This window comes from Macaca nemestrina, chromosome 15 (assembly GCF_043159975.1).
Source record: "Macaca nemestrina isolate mMacNem1 chromosome 15, mMacNem.hap1, whole genome shotgun sequence".
In the NCBI taxonomy this organism is placed as follows: domain Eukaryota; kingdom Metazoa; phylum Chordata; class Mammalia; order Primates; family Cercopithecidae; genus Macaca; species Macaca nemestrina.
In genome coordinates, this window is record NC_092139.1 from 110360599 (window position 1) to 110378733 (window position 18135).

An 18135-nucleotide genomic window follows, 5' to 3' on the forward strand; every position below is an offset into this window, starting at 1 on the left:
TAAGAAACAATAGGGCCAGACGCGGTGGCTCATGCCTGTAATCCCAGCACTTCGGGAGGCTGAGGCTGGCAGATCACCTGAGGTCAAAGTTGGAGACCAGCCTGACCAACATGGAGAAACCCCGTCTCTACTAAAAATACAAAATTAGCCGGTGGTGCATGCTTATAATCCCAGCCACCTGGGAGGCTGAGGCCTGAGAATCGCTTGAACCTGGGAGGCTGAGGTTGCGGTGAGTCGAGATTGTGCCATTGCACTCCAGCCTGGGCAACAAGAGCAAAACTCCGTCTCAGAAAAAAAAAAAAAGGAACAACAGTAACAGAGCCAGGCATAATGGTGCATGCACATGGTCCCAGCTACTTAGAAGGCTTGTGCCCAAGAGTGAGAGGTTGCAGTAAGCAGCCTGGGTGACAGAGCGAGACCTTGTTCTAAAAAAACACAAACACACACAAAAAAACCACCAATAACAAGGGAAAAGAATGTCAACAGGTTTCAAAATGTTATGATTTCATTTGGGTAAGAAAAAAACGTGTGTGCCTGCTCACGTAAGTATAAAACATACCACAGGGCTGGGTGCGGTGGCTCACGCCTGTAATTCCAGCACTTTGAGAGGCCAAGTCAGGTGGATCACCTGAGGTCAGGAGTTCAAGACCAGCCTGGCCAGCATGGTGAAACCCCAATTCTACTAAAAATACAAAAAAAATTAGCAGGGTGTGGTGGGCACCTGTAATCCCAGCTACTTGGGAGGCTGAGGCAGGAGAATCGCTTGAACCTAGGAGGCAGAGGTTGCAGTGAGCTGAGATCACGCCATTGCACTACAGTCTGGGCAACAAGAGTGAAACTCCATCTCAAAAACAAACAAACAGCCGGGTGCGGTGGCTCGCACCTGTAATCTCAGCACTTTGGGAGGCCGAGGCGGGCAGATCACGAGGTCAGGAGATCGAGACCATCCTGGCTAACCCGGTGAAACGCCATCTCTACTAAAAATACAAAAAATTAGCCGGGCATGGTGGCGGGCACCTGTAGTATCAGCTACGTGGGAGGCTGAGGCAGGAGAATGGCGTGAACCTGGGAGGTGGAGTTTGCAGTGAGCCGAGATTGCACCACTGCACTCAGCCTAGGTGACAGAGCAAGACTCCATCTTGGAAAAAAAAAAAAATCATATCCCAAAGGTAAGTGTGGTCTCATCTGGAAGGTGGTGATTTACTTTTTTTTGTTTTTTTATTTTTTTGAAACGGAGTTTCGCTCTTATCACCCAGACTGGAGTGCAATGGTGTGATCTCAGCTCACTGCAACCTGTCTCCCGCTTCAAGCGATTCTCCTGCCTCAGCCTCCCGAGTAGCTGGGATTACATGCACCTGCCACCATGCCCGGCTAATTTTCGTATTTATTTATTCTTTTGAGATGGAGTCTTGCTCTGTGGCCCAGGCTGGAGTGCAGTGGCACAATCTCGGCTCACCGCAAGCTCCACGCCATTCTCCTGCCTTAGCCTCTAGAGCAGCTGGGATTACAGGTGCCCGCCACCACGCCTGGCTTATTTATTTATTTATTTATTTATCTCGAGACGGAGTCCCGCTGGGATTACAGGTGCCCGCCACCACGCCTGGCTTGCTTATTTATTTATTTATTTATTTATCTCCAGACGGAGTCCCGCTGGGATTACAGGTGCCCGCCACCACGCCTGGCTAATTTATTTATTTATTTATCTCGAGACGGAGTCTCGCTCTGTCACCCAGGCTGCAGCGCAGTGGCGCCATCTCGGCTCACTGCAAGCTCCGCCTCCCGGGTTCACACCATTCTCCTGCCTCAGCCTCCCCAGCAGCTGGGACTACAGGCGCACGCTGCCACGCCCAGCTAATTTTTTGTATTTTTAGTAGAGACAGGGTTTCACTGTGTTAGCCAAGATGGTCTCGATCTCCTGCCCTTGTGATCCGCCCACCTCGGCCTCCCAAAGTGCTGGGATTACAGGTGTGAGCCACCGTGCCTGGCCTAATTTTCGTATTGTTAGTAGAGATGGGGTTTCACTATGTTGGCCAGGCTGGTCTCAGGTGATCCACTGGCCTCAACCTCCCAAAGTGCTGGGATTACAGGCGTGAGTCACCGTGCCTGGCTGGTAATTTACTTTTCATTTTGTATTTTTTTTTTTGCTTCTGAATGTCAACGTCTCTGTGAGCTCCTGGGATAATTACAGACACTTGCTCCAAAAGTTCCAGGAAGCTCCGTGCCATGGAAGCCTGAGATTCCTGTGAAGCCTGAGTCAGATGCACCAGGCACAAGCCCAGGGTGGAGACTTGGGCCCTGGCAGACGACATTCTCTGCTGTGACTCAGTTTTCCCTGCCACACCCCTCCTGTGCCTGCTGGGGGTGGCCAGAAATAGAGCAAGGGAGGGGCTCCGAAGAGGGCAAGCGACCGAAGGAAGCAGCCTTTACTGGGCAGCAAGGCAAAAGAGGGAGAGGTTGGTTTTAAATCATAATCAGAGCTTTGAAAAAAAGGAGTCGGCCGGGCACGGTGGCTCAAGCCTGTAATCCCAGCACTTTGGGAGGCTGAGACGGGCGGATCACGAGGTCAGGAGATCGAGACCATCGTGGCTAACACGGTGAAACCCCGTCTCTACTAAAAAAATACAAAAAACTAGCCGGGTGAGGTGGCGGGTGCCTGTAGTCCCAGCTACTCGGGAGGCTGAGGCAGGAGAATGGCGTAAACCCGGGAGGCAGAGCTTGCAGTGAGCTGAGATCCGGCCACTGCACTCCAGCCTGGGCGACAGAGCAAGACTCTGTCTCAAAAAAAAAAAAAAAAGAAAAAAAGGAGTCAGGTCAGGAACCATGGCTCCTGTAATCCCAACACTTTGGGAGGTGGAGGGGCAGGGATCACTAGAGCCCAGGAGTTTGAGACCAGCCTGGGTAACAGGACGAAACCCCACCTCTACAAAAAATACAAAAATTAGGCCGGGCGCGGTGGCTCACGCCTGTCACTGCAGCTACTCAGGGGGCTGAGGTAGGAGAATCACTTGAGCCTGGGGAGGCAGAGGTTGCGGTGAGTCGAGATTGCACCACTGCACTCCAGCCTGGGACACAGAGCAAGACTCTGTCTCAAAAAAAAGTATGAACTAACTAATGAAAGAAAGTAAGAATCAAACAGGGCAGAGGGAGGCCACACAGCTCAGAGCACCCAGGGAATCTGCACAGATGTGAAAGGTGTCCAGGTCCAGCAGTACCAGGCTGTGGGGAATGAGGCTGGGGGAGGGTGAGGAGGGAGGAGAGCTTATCTTCAAACCTCTCACCCCCTGCATTCCTACCCCATAAATGGACCTAAAAGTTCTGAGGGGTTCCTTCCACTCTGACCTTCCATGAGGCAGTGAGTGTGGTTCAGAGAATGGGCTCTGTGGACAGAGAGACCAGGGTTTAAATCCCTCAGCCACTTCCTGGTGGCCTTAGCAAAGGACATCACCTCGCTTTCTCCATCTGTAGAATGGGCGGACAACAGTATCTACTTCAGAGCGGGACCATGCCCTGAGCACAGAGTAGATGCCTGTAGGTGCCTGGGCAATGCTGTGATGCTGACGAGGCAGCAGCAGTGGCCGGCACTCACCTCCCGGTCGATGAGCCGCAGCGAGTACTTGATGTCCGGACTCTCGAGGGTGATGGCTGGCGTGGAGCGCCGGAACAGCTTCATGAGCAGACTGTATAGGAACCAGACTGGGGAGAGCACCACATGGCCCAACTGAAACGACAGGGACCCGTGGGGTCAGCACAGAAGCCTGCCTTTCCCTAAACACACCGGCTCGTCCACACTCCCAGGCCTCTGCTCATGCTGTCCCCTCTGCCAGGAGCACCCTCTCCCCACCACCCTCATCCAGACAGCATCATCAATTTTGGTGCCCACTAGGAGAAGCTATAAAGACCAGACTGAGCATTACACCTGTTGCTCATTACACTTGTCACTGAGCATTACCCAGGCTTCTATGCTCAGTACCATGAGAAAAAGCTCCATTTCCTCTGAGGAGCCAGGACCAAAAAGTGCTGTGTCTCTAAGCACATATCCTTTTTCACTTTGGCTACTAGGAAGCTCAGAGCAAAATTAATCTTGAGCATAATATATTTGTGTTCCCTCCTTCTCTTCCTTCCTTTAGTCAACTTCCCTGGTTTTTGTTTTGTTTTGTTTTGTTTTTGATACAGAGTCTCGCTCTGTCACCCCACCACCCAGGCTGGAGTGCAGTGGCCCGATCTCGGCTCACTGCAACCTCTGCCTCCTGGGTTCAAGCAATTCTCTGCCTCAGCCTCCCGAGTAGCTGGGATTACAGGCACCTATCATCATGCCTGGCTAATTTTTGTATTTTTAGTAGAGACAGGGTTTCACCACGTTGGCCAGGCTGGTCTTGAACTCCCGACCTTGTGATCCACCTGCCTCGGCCTCCCAAAGTGCTGGGATTACAGGCGTGAGCCACCACACCCAGCAACTTCCCTGGTCTTATTAAGCGATGTCAAGTTCTAGCTTGATTTAGACAAACAGACAAATAATAACCCCAACTCAGAATCTATCTGAAAGGACTACACTGACCAAATGGCTCTATGGCACCTTTAAATCCGGTCCCTTGGGGCCACTGAGATTGATGCTCTCCTCTTTGCTCTCCCACAGAGCACACTAGAACAAGTCAGTGAAGCTGGGTGAACTGAGCCACTTCCCCCAAATGACATCCATGAATGTCCCTGAGCCCTGAGGTTTTGCCATCAGGTGTAAGGAAAGCAAAGCACCGAGCCAGGCACTGGGAAGGTCACTGGCTGTGTGACCCCAAGAAAGTCCCTTCCCCTCTCAACTGGAGTGGACCAAGTGATCTGCAAGGCCCCCAGAGCTGCGACTCTACTGCTCAGATCACCAAGGTCAACAGCCTCGGGGATCCCAGGGCCACATTGGGCACCACACAGGCACAGCCCTCGCAGTAACCCCACGCGGTAGGCACTGTCACCGCCACCATTTCGCAGATGAGGAAACAACCCAGAAGGGCAAAGCGACTCACTCAGTCACACAGCTGGCAGGTCCACTCATCCCTTATACCACACTGGGAACCTCAGGCTCAGGCGGACCGCGCCACACAGCCCTGAGGGGCTGTTCCTTTCCAGCCCCTGCCCCCGACATCTCAGCCTCACGAAGGCCCTAAAACGGGGCCAGGCATAGTGGCTCACACCTGTAATCCCAACACTCTGGGAGGCGGAGGCAGGGGAACAGTTTGAGTCCAGGAGTTTGAAACCAGCCTGGGCAACAAGGTGAAACTCTGTCTCTAGAAAAAATATAAAAAGTTAGCTGGTTGTAGGCCGGGCACAGTAGCTTACACCTGTAATCCCAGCACTTTGGGAGGCCGAGGCGGGTGGATCACCTGAGGTCAGGGGTTCAAGACAAGCCTGGCCAACATGGCGAAATCCCATCTCTACTAAAAATACAAAAATTAGCCAGGCGTGGTGGCGGGTGCCTGTAATCCCAGATCCTTGGGAGGGTGGGGCAGGAGAATCGCTTGAACCTGGGAGGTGGAGGTTGCAATGAGCCAAGATCATGCCATTGCACTCCCGCCTGGGCATCAAGAGCGAGGCTCCATCTCAAAAAAAAAAAAAAAGTTAGCTGGTTGCGGTGTCACATGCCCGTGGTCCCAGCTACTCAGATGGTAGAGGCAAAAAGATTGCTTGAGTCCAGGAGTTTGAGACCAGCCTGGGCAACATAGCAAAACTCTGTCTCTATTCAAAAAGAAAAGCCCTAAAAGTTGGTTAGAAAACCCAAATCCCTGGCTGGGCACACACCTGTAATCCCAGCTACTCAGGAGGCTGAGGCAGGAAAATCACTTGAATCTGGGAGGAGGAGGTTGCAGTGAGCCAAGATTGTACCACCACACTCCAGCCTGGGAGACAGAGCAAGACTCCATATCGGAAAAAAAAAAAAAAAAAAAAAAAGAGGCTGGGCGCGGTGGCTCACGCTTGTAATCCCAGCACTTAGGGAGGCTGAGGCAGGTGGATCATCTGAGGTCAGGAGTTCGAGACCAGCCTGGCCAACATCGTGAAATCCAGTTTCTACTAAAAATGCAAAAAATTAGCTAGGTGTGGTGGCGCATGCCTGTAATCCTAGCTACTTGGGAAACTGAGGCAGGAGAAATGCTTGAACCCAGGAGGTGGAGGTTGCAGTGAGCCGAGATTGCGCCATTGCACTACCACTTGGGCAACGAGAGAGAAACTCCATCTCAAAAAAAAAAAAAAAAGGCCAGGCACAGTAGCTCACACTTGTAATCCCAGCACTTTAGGAGGCCAAGGCAGGCAGATCACTTGAGGTCAGAAGATTGAGACCAGCCTGGCCAACACACATGGTGAAACCCCATCTCTACCAAAAATACAAAAATTAGCTGGGTGTGGTGGGCTACCCCAGCTACTTGGGCAGCTGGAGCAGGAGAATCGCCTGAACCCGGGAGGTGGAGGTTGCAGTGAGCTGAGATCGTGCCACTGCACTAGCCTGGGTGATAGAGCGAGACTCTTGTCACAAAAAAAAAAAAAAAAAAGTGGGGGGCCGGGCACAGTGGCTCACGCCTGTAATCCCAGCAGTTTGGGAGGCTGAGGCGGGTGGATCACCCGAGGTCAGGAGTTGGAGACCAGCCTGACCAACATGGAAAACCGCGTCTCTACCAAAAATACAAAAATTAGCTGGGTGTGGTGGTGGGCGTCTGCAATCCCAGCTACTCGGGAGGCTGAGGCATGAGAATCACTTGAATCCAGAAGGTGGAGGTTGCAGTGAGCTGAGATCGCGCCACTTCACTCCAGCCTGGGCGACAGAGCAAGACTCCCTCTCAAACAAAAAAATCCAAAAAAATTAAAAACCAAAAACTGCTGACAGACTCCAAGAGCTGAAGGATCCTCCCCTAAACCTCAGAGAGAGCACAGCCCTGCCCTCCTGACACCTGGATCTCAGACTTCTGGCCTCCAGAACTATAAGAGAATAAGGTTCTGTTGTCTTCAGCTGCCTGGTTTGCAGAAAATTTGTTATGGCAGCCCTGGTAAACTAGTACAGAAGCCAAAGAGACAGGACGAACTCCGGCATGTGGTTTTAGATTAGCACTGGCCCAAGAAAGAATTGTTATAAAGGCCAATACTGAGACAATTGATGAAATTTGGCCAGCCTGGCCAACATGGTGAAACCCCATCTCTACTAAAACCACAAAAATTAGCTGTGCATGGTGGCGGGAGCCTGTAATCCCAGCTACTTTGGGGGCTGAGGCAGGACAACTGCTTGAACACAGGAGGCGGAGGTTGCAGTGAGCCAAGATCATGCCACTGGACTCCAGCCTGGATGACAAGAGCCAAGACTCCGTCTCAAAAAAAAAAAAAATTTTTGAATAAGGCTTGTGGATTAGATAATAGTGTTGTACCAATGTTACTTTCCTGTAATTATTCTGTGGTTATGCAAAAGAATGTCCTTGTTCTTAGGAGATACACACCGAAATATTTAGGGGCAAAGGGGCAAACTTACTCTCAAATGGTTCAAAAGATAGACACAGATGACCCTTGAACATGGGTTGGAACTGCTTGGTTCACTTTTTTTTTGGAATTTTTGACAAATCTTGTTTTATTCAGATAGCAGTCTGATCACACCTGGTCCAACAACACTCAAATAATAAATCAAATATAATCAGATGTTAAAGATTGGTCTTCAAACATTCTAGCCAATGATGCCACGCTTGCCTATGATCTCTCCGACATAAAACCACATCAGGCCGGGCGCGGTGGCTCAAGCCTGTAATCCCAGCACTTTGGGAGGCCAAGACGGGCGGATCACGAGGTCAGGAGATCGAGACCATCCTGGCTAACACGGTGAAACCCCGTCTCTACTAAAAAATACAAAAAAGAAATTAGACGGGCGACGTGGCGGGTGCCTGTAGTCCCAGCTACTCCGGAGGCTGAGGCAGGAGAATGGCGTGAACCCGGGAGGCAGAGCTTGACAGAGCAAGACTCCATCTCAAAAAAAAAAAAAGAAATAATTTCAAAGTTACTGTAAAAGAGCATTTATGGGCTGGACGCGGTGGCTTACACCTGCAATCCTAGCACTTGGAAGGCTAAGGCTGGACCATCGCTTGAGCTCAGAAGTTTGAGATTAGCCTGGGCAACATGGTGAAACTGTGTCTCTGCAAAAAAATTACCAAGGCCTGGTGGTACGTGCCTGTAGCCCCAGTTACTTCGGGGACTGAGGTGGGAGGATTGCTTGGGTACAAGAGGTCAAGGCTACAGTGAGCTGAGATCATGCCTCTGCACTCCAGCCTGGGTGATAAAGTGAAACCCTGTCTCAAAAAAAACAAAAACAAAAACAGAGCTCTCATGTACTCTTCACCCAGATGTACCTAACGTTATTATTTGCTACATTTGCTTTATTTCTCTCTATACAGTATATATCCAATGTATATTAAATATATTAGATACTACATGTGTGCATATATACACGGTGGACCCTTGAATGGCATGGGGGTTAGGGGCTGACCTGTATAGTTGACAGTCCATGTATAGGCCAGGTGCGGTGGCTCACACCTGTAATCCCAGCACTGTGGGAGGCCGAGGCAGGCAGATCACCCGAGGTCAGAAGTTCAAGACCAGCCTGGCCAACATGGTGAAACCCCATCTCTACTAGTGATACAAAAATTAACCAGGTGTGGTGGTGGGCACCTGTAATCCCAGCCACTTGGGAGGCTGAGGCAGGAGAATCGCTTGAGCCCAGAAGGCAGAGGTTGCAGTGAGCCAAGATCACGCCACTGCACTCCAGCCTGGGCCAGACCTGTCTTTAAAAAAAAAAAAAAAAAAAAAAAATCCATGTATAACTTCTGGTTTCCCCAAAACTTTCGTACTAGTATACTATTGACTAAAAGCCTTACCGATAACGTATTTGTATATTTTATGTATTGTATACTATATTTTTACAGTAAAGTAAGCTAGAGAAAACTGTTCTCATAAGGGGCCGGGCGCGGTGGCTCACACCTGTAATCCCAGCACTTTGGGAGGCCGAGACAGGAGGATCATAAGGTCAGGAGTTCAAGACCAGCCTGGCCAACATGGTGAAACCCCATCTCTATTAAAAATACAAAAACTAGCTGGGCATGGTGGCACGTGCCTGTAATCCCAGCTACTCGGGAGGCTGAGACAGGAGAACTGCTTCAACCCGGGAGGTGGAGGTTACAGTGAGCTGAGACCACGCCACTGTACTCCATCCTGGGTGACAGAGCAAGACTCCATCTCAAAAAACAAATAAAGAGAAAATAAATCATAAGGAAGAGAAAACATATTTACTATTCATTAAGAGGAAGTGGATCATCATAAAGGTCTTCATCCTTGTTCTCAGGTTGAGAAGGCTGAGGAGGAGGCAGGGGGTGGTCTTGCGGTCTCAGGTGACAGAGGGGGAGGAAGATCCTTGTATAAGTGAACCACGCGTCCTGGCCAGGCGCGGTGGCTCACCCCTGTAATCCCAGCACTTTGGGAGGCAGAGGTGGGCAGATCACAAGGTCAGGAGTTCGAGACCAGCCTGGCCAACATGGTGAAACCCTGTCTCTACTAAAAATACAAAGATTAGCCAGACGTGGTGGCAGGCACCTGTAATCCTAGCTACTCGGGAGGCTGAGGCAGGAAAATCACTTGAACCTGGGAGGGGAGGTTGCAGTGAGCTGAGATCACGCCACTGCACTCCAGCCTGGGTGACAGAGTAAGACTCCATCTCAAAATAAATAAATAAATAAATAAATAAGTGAACCACACAGGGTCCTTCCGGGGGGGTGACCTTCAGCTGACCGTTTGGGATGATGGACTTTCCATCCCAGAACCTTGGCTCAATTTGTCCATAACCTTGGGGAGAAGACCCCAGCACTGGTGAAGACCGCTGTGACTTATTTGAAGCCTCGACTGGCCACATTTTGGTACTATTCCACAGTTGAGCTGGTTCCTCCCACCCCTGCTGAGATCCCTGGAACGATTCAGAGCCTGAAAAAAATAGTCAGTAGTGCTCAGCCTGGTAGCTTCAAACAGCTCACGGCTAAGGAAGCCGTGCTGAGTGGTTTGCTGGCCACTGAGGTGTTGATGTGGTTTTTTTTTTTTTGTTTTTGTTTTTTTTTTTGAGACGAGTCTTGCTCTGTCGCCCAGGCTGGAGTGCAGTGGCCGGATCTCGGCTCACTGCAAGCTCTGCCTCCCGGGTTCACGCCATTCTCCTGCCTCAGCCTCCCGAGTAGCTGGGACTACAGGCACCCGCCACCACGTCCCTAAGTTTTTTGTACTTTTTAGTAGAGACAGGGTTTCACTGTGTTAGCCAGGATGGTCTCAATCTCCTGACCTCGTGATCCACTCGCCTCAGCCTTCCAAACTGCTGGATTACAGGCGTGAGCCACCGCGCCCGGCCAGTAACTTTGAAATTATTTCAAAATAAAAAGTGTGTGAAGACCATACTGGTAGTTCAATTAGAGAGACTGAGAAGTCAAAGTTCATATAAAACACTGGCTCTCAAGAAAGCTGTTTCACAGCTTGTTTATATAGCCTCCCCATATACCTCCCTGACTGTAGTTCTCTCAGCAAATGTGCATGTGTGTTCTCTTCTTATCATTACCCTACTAGTTCCCTTTTCACCTTGACTGCCAGGAAGCTAGGAAACAAGTTCCTTGCATGCGTGCAGGCCTCTCTACTTCCTTTGTGGGATCTGCTACCGGCCCCTTGAGGTAGTGTATCCTGCAGAACACAGACAAGTGCCTCCGCTCTACGCAGGGCCAGGTAAGACGCTGCTAACCTCTCAAGGCCTAGCCCCATCGCCCCTCCCCTTCTGGAAACCCCACCAGGAGTCCTTACTCTGCAACGATTTGAGGAGGGTGCTCTGGCGGAGCCGCGTGTCCTGTCCCTAGAAGGCAAGGGCCACTGCCTGGCCTATCTCCTTGAAGAGATGTGAGATGAGATAAGCGGAGTCCCAGGTCACATAGGGGTCTATAACTTGGGAAGTGCCAGCTCACACACAGGAGCTTTTCCTGCCACCCTCATGGGGCCACTACCAACTGAGAAGTGGAATAGCCAAGTGAAGGAAGGGCAGAGTGCTACAACCTCATACCAGGCCTGGCCCCCACCCCCAAACCAGCCCAGCAGCTCCAAGCTGCCCGGCTACAGTTACAGGCCCTTTGTTGGACTTAAAACAAAACGCCTCTCTCCCAGGCAGGGCCTCCGTGATGGGTGCAGCTGAGGCCTCGCTCCGTGGGGCCCTTGGTATTTGACCCACGGGTCTAAAAGAAGGGCTGTGGATGCCTAGCCCACCCCTCACCCATGCCCAGGGCCACCCAGCTGGGGTCTCTGGCCACCACCCATTTAATCAGCATGGCCCAGGTGTTTCACGCATCCTTCAAGGCCCCAGTTGGCAGCTGTGGACTTGGGTCAGAGAGACCAGGATTTGAGTCCCAGCTTAGGACAGCAGGAGAGTCGCTTCACCTCCCTGGGCCCTACCTGGAGGATGGGGAGGGTGGGGAGGAAGGAGGCACCCAGCGGTCAGCGCCCCTGAGCTGGCGCTGTTCCGAGTAGGGGCCACGGGTTTCCTGGGATATTCCCCACCTCAACCCTAGGCCGCGGGCGTGGTGATCATCCCAGCACGTGAGGAAACCGAGGCCAGGAAAGGGGAGTGACCTTCCCCGAGTACACCAAAGCCAGCCCTCCAAGCACTGCTCACCACATGACACTGTTATCTGTCCCTCAGATAGATGAGGTGACCTGCCAAGGTCATGCAGCCCTGCGGGGTGGGCCGGGACTGGACTCCCAACGTCCAGCCCAAAGTGCCGCTCTTCCTGAGTCACCACCCAAGACAGGTGCCCTCTCTCTGCCCCAGTCACAGAGCTCACAGCCCAAATCTGATATCCTGCCTCACACAGTGAGGCCTGAGCACCTGCCCCCAGCCCCGGGGGCCCAAACCAACAGGCGGCTCCACCCCCTCCTCAAATACCCACCATAGCTCCCCACTGCCTACCTGAAGGCACTCTCTCTATGGCCCCAACTCTGGACTCACCTCCCAGCTCTCTGCTCTCTCAACATTAAGCCCTTCTTGCTTCAGGCGTTTGCATATGCTCTCCTCTCTGCCCTAAATGTCCTTCATCTGCAGGCATCCAACCAGCAAACTCCTATTCATCCCTCAGAGCCCAGCTCAAACATCAAAATCTTCCCTGATGAGCCCTTCCCTAGCTAACCAGGCCCTTGGTAGACTTTTCACAGCCCCTGGTCCCCTCTGGAAACTCTCTGGGATGAGGACAATTCCGATGATTCCTCTGCTATCGACCTCTCCCTCAGTCACAGAAACCACACCCAGGGGGAATAGCGTCTAGGGAAAAAGTTGGCGGAAGTTACCTTTGCAGGAAATCACCATTGTTGGGGACCCTGGCAATGAACCTCAATGACATGAGGAGCTGGAGTTGTGCTTGCTGCTTCCTAGAGTTGTTTTCCAGCACAGCTGTGTCAGCGCACAGCCCAGCTTAAGGCCCCTCTGTGGGCAGCTGGCTTCACCGGCTGCGAGGCACCTTCCCCTATTTCCTCCCTGGCCCTCCCACAGTGATGCAAGGTGGGAACCACCATGTTCTCCATGTGACAATGAGGGACAAATGCGTGACAGTGAGGGCACAAATGTAGCTCAAGGAGGCCCAGGGTGGAGCCTTGGTGTTGGTTTCTGATTTTCTGTTGCTTTCCCACTTCCCTCACTTGCCCTAACACTAAACCCACGGACGTGGGCCTGGGTGGGTGCCAGGCCAAGAAAAAGATACCCACGTGTCAGTGGCCCCAATGGCAAGTCCCTGAATGCTGGCCTCGGCTGTTGCACAGACCTTCCTCCAACCCCAGGCACCGGCTCCCCACAAGTATCCAGAGGTGGCCCTGGAGCAGATCCCGGGATCTGTGTCTGTCGTCACCACTGTATCCCCAATACTCCACGCAGAAAGCACTCAACAAATATTTGTGGAATGAATTAGTGAAGGGACAATAGGCTCCCACCCTCCCAGTCTTCTTATTTTGCCTAGAAGTTTCCAGAACCAGGACAAGAGCCCAGACTCCTGGGTGAGGGCGGGGCACAGCCTGTCCTATGTGTCAGAAAAGCCCGCTTGTCCTCCAAGAGCACAGGCATCAGAGGTGGGCTTAGGATCCGGCTCCAGGCTGTTCCCACGCCTGTTCCACACCCAGAGAGGATACACACAGCTCCCAGGGCTGAGCTGGGAGTCAGGCACTGCTCAGAAAGCCAGGCTCGCCGTGAGCAGCAGATGAGAGTCAGGGGCCTTCCTTCCAGTGTCTACTCCCAACAACGGGGGCTGCCCGGAGCCGGAGGGGGCAGCCTTTGCTCCCACCACCTCATTCAGTCCTCTAGCCTGTTCATGACTCCTCCCACTTTAGGTGAGGAAACCAAGCCTCAGGGGACAGACTTGAGCCCGGCGAAACCTTCCGGCCACTAAAGAGAAGGGGTGGGCTTTTTATTGGTAAAAGTTCTTATCTGGGGAGGCAGCCACGGGCAGACCATCACCATCTGTCAGTCATTTAGTCCACAAACCCCAGTGGGCACTCAAGTGGCAGGTCCCATGCCCAATGCGGGGGACACAGGCCAGGAGGCCCCACCTGAATTCAAGCCAAAGGGGGTGACAGACATGGGCAGAGAGGGTGCACCACAGCCAGGAGCAGTGGAGGGGCGAAGGTTTTACCTCCAGAAAGCTAGAGGCCCTACCAGACTCACATGGTGGAGTACACTCTATTCCCACCAGCACGGCTTGGAACAGGCTCTGCCCCGTCCCCAACCACAGCACCACCCCCACCCCCACCCCCACCAGCAGTGGGCCAAGTAAACAGGAGGCAGATGGCTGAGGCCAAGGTCCCACCCCTGTGCCTCCTCAGCTGTGCTGCATGCGCACTTACACACACACTCACACACACAGACCACCTCAACCCAGCCACCTGCAGACCCAGGGGACAGCTGCCTCCCAGTTCCTGACCTAATGCCCACAGGCCATGCTCTGCCCCACCAGGGAACCCACCACCCGCCTCTCCTTGTCTCTAATAACACAGAGGGGAAGAGGGACACAGGGTGCCAGAGTCCCAGGGAGCCCCCAGCTAATACACCATAGCTGAGGGGTTGCGTAGCTCTGCTCCCCACGCATAGAATGCCCTGCTCAGCTGCCCACCCCTAGAATTCCCTACGGGGACCCTGGCCTCCACTCTGCCCAGGCCAGGTTTGGGATGGGCAGAGAGAGCTGCCAGGGCCCCCTACGTGGCAGGCCCAGTCGTCCCCAGGTGCCAGTTCCCTGCCCTGGAGCTTGGACAAGCCAGTCGGGTTACTTGCTTACCTGTCGCCCGCCTGCCCGCCAGCAGTCCCACCAGAATCTGAGCGGCACCTCCGTCCTGGTACTGTTCTAACAGGGAGGAAGTGGGAGGGAGCGGAGGAAGTTCTGCAGTGGGGGGCTCTGGCTTGGCTGGGAACTGTGGGAGAAGGGAACCCAGGAGGAGGAACAGGTGGACACAGAGCTGGGATCTGGGCCACCGACTAAGCATGGGGCTGCCAAGGACAGTAGGAAAGCCCGGCAGACTCTACCTGTCAGCCTGTCAGGGTCACTGAGCACTCACAGCCGGGCTGGGAAGCAGGGGAACCACAGTTCAGGATGGCAGGCCAACCTCCAACGTTCTCCCAGTGTGGCTGGCAGACTCCAGGGCCAACCCCTGGCCTGGATCCCCCAAAATGTTGGGAGAGGCCTCCCACGGGGCCTGCACGTCCTAGATAAGACACCTAGTACACCAGGCCCCCAGCCAGCCTCCTACAGACTGTGGGGAGCCCTTAAGCCAGGAGGCCTAGCTCAGAACATGCTGGAGACATTCTGGACCAAGCGGGGACCCCAGCAGCACCCACAAAGGGTAATCCCCACCCACCCTTGGAGAGATGGGGCTCAGGGGGTTGGTGAAGGTCTCCCGACTCCCAGGCAGGGCTCTGCCCCTCACAGGGGACTACTCAGTCATTCAACAGAAATAAATGGAATGAGGCCAGGCACGGCAGCTCACACCTGTAATCCCAGCACTTTGAGGAACTGGGACGGGAGGATCACTTGAGCTCAGAAGTTTGTGACCAGCCTGGGCAACATAGCAAGACGTTGTCTCCATTAAAAATACAAAAAATTAGGCCAGGCACAGTGGCTCACTCCTGTAATCCCAGCACTTTGGAAGGCTGAGGCAGGTGGATCATCTGAGGTCAGGAGTTCGGGATCAGCTTGGCCAAGATGGCGAAGCCCTGTATCTACTAAAAGTACAAAAAATAGCTAGGTGTGATGGCGAGTGCCTATAATCCCAGCTACTTGGGAGGCTACATGGGAGGCTGAGGCAGGAGAATTGCCCGAGCCCAGGAAGTGGAGGTTGCAGTGAGCTGAGATCCGGCCACTGCACTCCAACCTGGGTGACAAAGAGAGACTCCGTCTCAAAAAAAAAAAAAAAAAAAAAAATTCAGACGGGCGTGTTGGCGCGTGCCTGTACTCAGAATGCTGAGGTAGAAGGATCACTTGTGCCCAAGAGGGTGAGGCTGCAGTGAGCTATGATCACACCACTACACTACAGTCCGGGTGAGACCCTGTCTCAAAAAAGAACACGAGAAATGTGTAGAGCAGCCAGGTGCTGGGGAAGTGGCCATAAATCCAACCACCAGCTGGAAGGTAAGGAGCACCACCAAAAACAGCAGGGAAGGGTTGAGTGGAGCCCAGGGGAAGCTTTGGAGACACAGGCAGGACATTTCAACAATAAAGGAGGCAGGTGCTTTCTGGGGAAGAATGGGGAGAGTGTTGCATGAAGGCTGGGGTGATGCCCACAGGTTCACCCTGGGGTCTGAATACCCCCAAGTTCTGGGTTAAGCCACATTTTCCTGAGCAACCGCCCAAGCCAAGAGGCCTTTTGCCTGGTTCCCCAAGGAGGAGCCTCTAGCGCCAGAGGGAGGGCCCAGGTGCCCTCCAAGTGGCAGATGCCAGGTGTGGAGGTGGAGGTGGAGGGGTGCTGGGCTGATTCCTTCTGTGTCTGCCTCCCCACACACAGCGGGTCACAGTTGAGGGGGGAGCTGCCCTCTGCAGCTGCAGCCTCCACGTGTCCACACAGACTCAAGCCTCCAGCCCCACCATGATCAACTTTTGAGAAACTGGAGAGAGGAGGTGGCCTGGGGGGAAGGGAAGGTGGTTCTAGGCCAGCCCAGAAGTGACAGCAGCAGAGTGGACTTTGAAACCCCATGGAGCAGGCTCCCTCGGGCGGCGGCGCTGTGGGACGGTGCATTTCCCCATCTGTGAAATGGGGCAAACGGCGCTGATACCATAAAGTGTGAGGTCCCCAGCACAGCTTGCAGAGTCAGTGGGAGCCTGGCCTCGCTGGCAGCCTGGCCCACTGCGCACTGGGAGGACGCCCCAGCGTCATCAGGGTTCTGTTCCTTGTTGCTAAAACGTGCAAAACCCTCTGACTCAGTGACATCGCGCACACACACGTTGTCACAGTCACATCGCCCATTCATATATTCCCGACACACACACATCACACGTTTCCATGCCCGCCCTTCACACCCACCGTCACACTCACACACTCTCAAGCCACAGTCATTCGCACGCTCGCTCACACACTCACACTCAGACGCGCACACACTCACAACCACGGGTCCCTCCAGCAGCCAAGGCCCCACGGCGGCCAGGGCAGGGCTCGGGTGCTCCCCGCTGCTGGGCTCTGCCGCGCACCCCGGGCAGGAGGGCTGGTTCCCCGGTACAGACGACCAGGGCGTGAGTCGCGGTCACCACGCTGCTCCCCCGGGCAGGGCTAGGGTGCGGTGGGGTGGGGCGCGGCGGGCTGGGCGGGCGGAGTGGGTGCGGCCGGTTGAGATGGGGCCGGGTTCGGCCCGGGTCCCGCGCCCCCTCCCGCAGGCCAGCCCGCCCCCTCGCCAATGGGTCCCTGTCCCTCGCGACGCCCTGCGGCCCCGGCGCCCCCTCCCCGCCTACCGTGCTCAGCTGGGCCCCCATGGTGGCCCTGCGCTGCGCTCCCTCTGCAGCCGCCGCCGAGACCGTCGCGCCCCAGCCCGCGTCACCCCGGAGCAGGGGCGGGGCCGAGGGGCCAGGCGGGCGCGCGGGGCGGGCGCGGGGGCGGGTACCGGGTCGCTCCGCCCGCTTCTGCCGCGCACTGGAGACGGGGAAGTGGGGACGCGCCCCTCTGCGCTGGAAGCTCTCCCGCCGCTGTGCGGCCCCACGCGGGACGGTGGCCTCTCTGGGCCTCGTTCGCCGCCATAAAGGAAGCAAGATGGCGCCCCCCGAACGGGAGCGAGAATAAGAAGCGGAATCTTCGCCAGGCCTCCGAGCCTGCAGGGGCCGGCCCTGCCTGGCCTGGCCTGGGCCTGTGCCTGCAGCTGCTCAGCGCGGCCTTTCCCCAGGCCTTTGAACTTGCAATTCCCTGGGCAGCACTGTTCCCAGCTGCCTCTGGCCGGGCCGTTCTGATTGCTCACGTCCCAGGTCAAATGCTGCGGTCTCAGCACGGCCCGCCCAGAGCCTCCTCCCCGGCGGCGCCTCCGCTCCCCTTGTTTCTATTGTCCCACTGTGGAGTGGTCTTTGTCCCACGTAGCTGAAGGCCTCCTGCGTGTTTCCCCCACTCCCACCCTATCTCAATGGACTGTGGGGTCCCGGAGGGCAAGGCCCTGTCTGGTTTGAAGTCCCCTACATCCCCGGAGCCTAGCACAGAGCCTACCACATAGTAGGTGCTCAATAAATGCTTATTTTTCTTTCTTTCTTTTTTTTTTTTAAAGCAGGGTCTTACTCTTGCCCAGGCTGGAATGCAGGAGCCTGATTACAGCTCACTTTAGCCTCAACCTCCCAGGCTCAAGCGTTCCTCCTGCCTCAGCCTCCTGAGTAGCTGGGCGCGTGCCACCACGTCCAGCTAATTTTTTTTTTTTTTTTTTTTTTTTTTGAGATGGAGTTTCACTCTTGTTGCCCAGGCTGGAATGCAATGACGCGATCTCGGCTTGCCGCACACTCCTTCTCCAGGGTTCAACAGATTCTCCTGCCTCAGCCTCCCGAAATTACAGGCATGTGCCACCACGCCCGGCTAACCGCCTATTTTTTTTTTTTTTTTTTTTTTGAGACGGAGTCTTGCTCTGTT

At 54.2% G+C, this 18135-nt stretch overlaps 1 protein-coding gene across 2 annotated transcripts in view; it reads right to left on the reverse strand.

Moving 5' to 3' along the window:
- LOC105464339 (cytochrome b5 reductase 3) overlaps positions 1 to 17146 on the reverse strand; it is a 30666-nt gene extending 13520 nt beyond the window's left edge. Inside the window, exons 1-2 of one of the 2 annotated variants that reach the window (XM_011712148.3) lie at positions 16989 to 17146; positions 3587 to 3718 (exon numbers count right to left, since the gene is read on the reverse strand). In XM_011712148.3, coding sequence (XP_011710450.1) covers positions 3587 to 3718; positions 16989 to 17009 — 153 coding nt within the window. In that variant the 5' untranslated portion in view covers positions 17010 to 17146. Of the gene's footprint in view, positions 1 to 3586; positions 3719 to 14330; positions 14354 to 16988 lie in introns of those variants that run through there. The other variant, XM_011712149.3, reaches the window with a different exon arrangement.
- Positions 17147 to 18135: the final 989 nt, after the last annotated feature.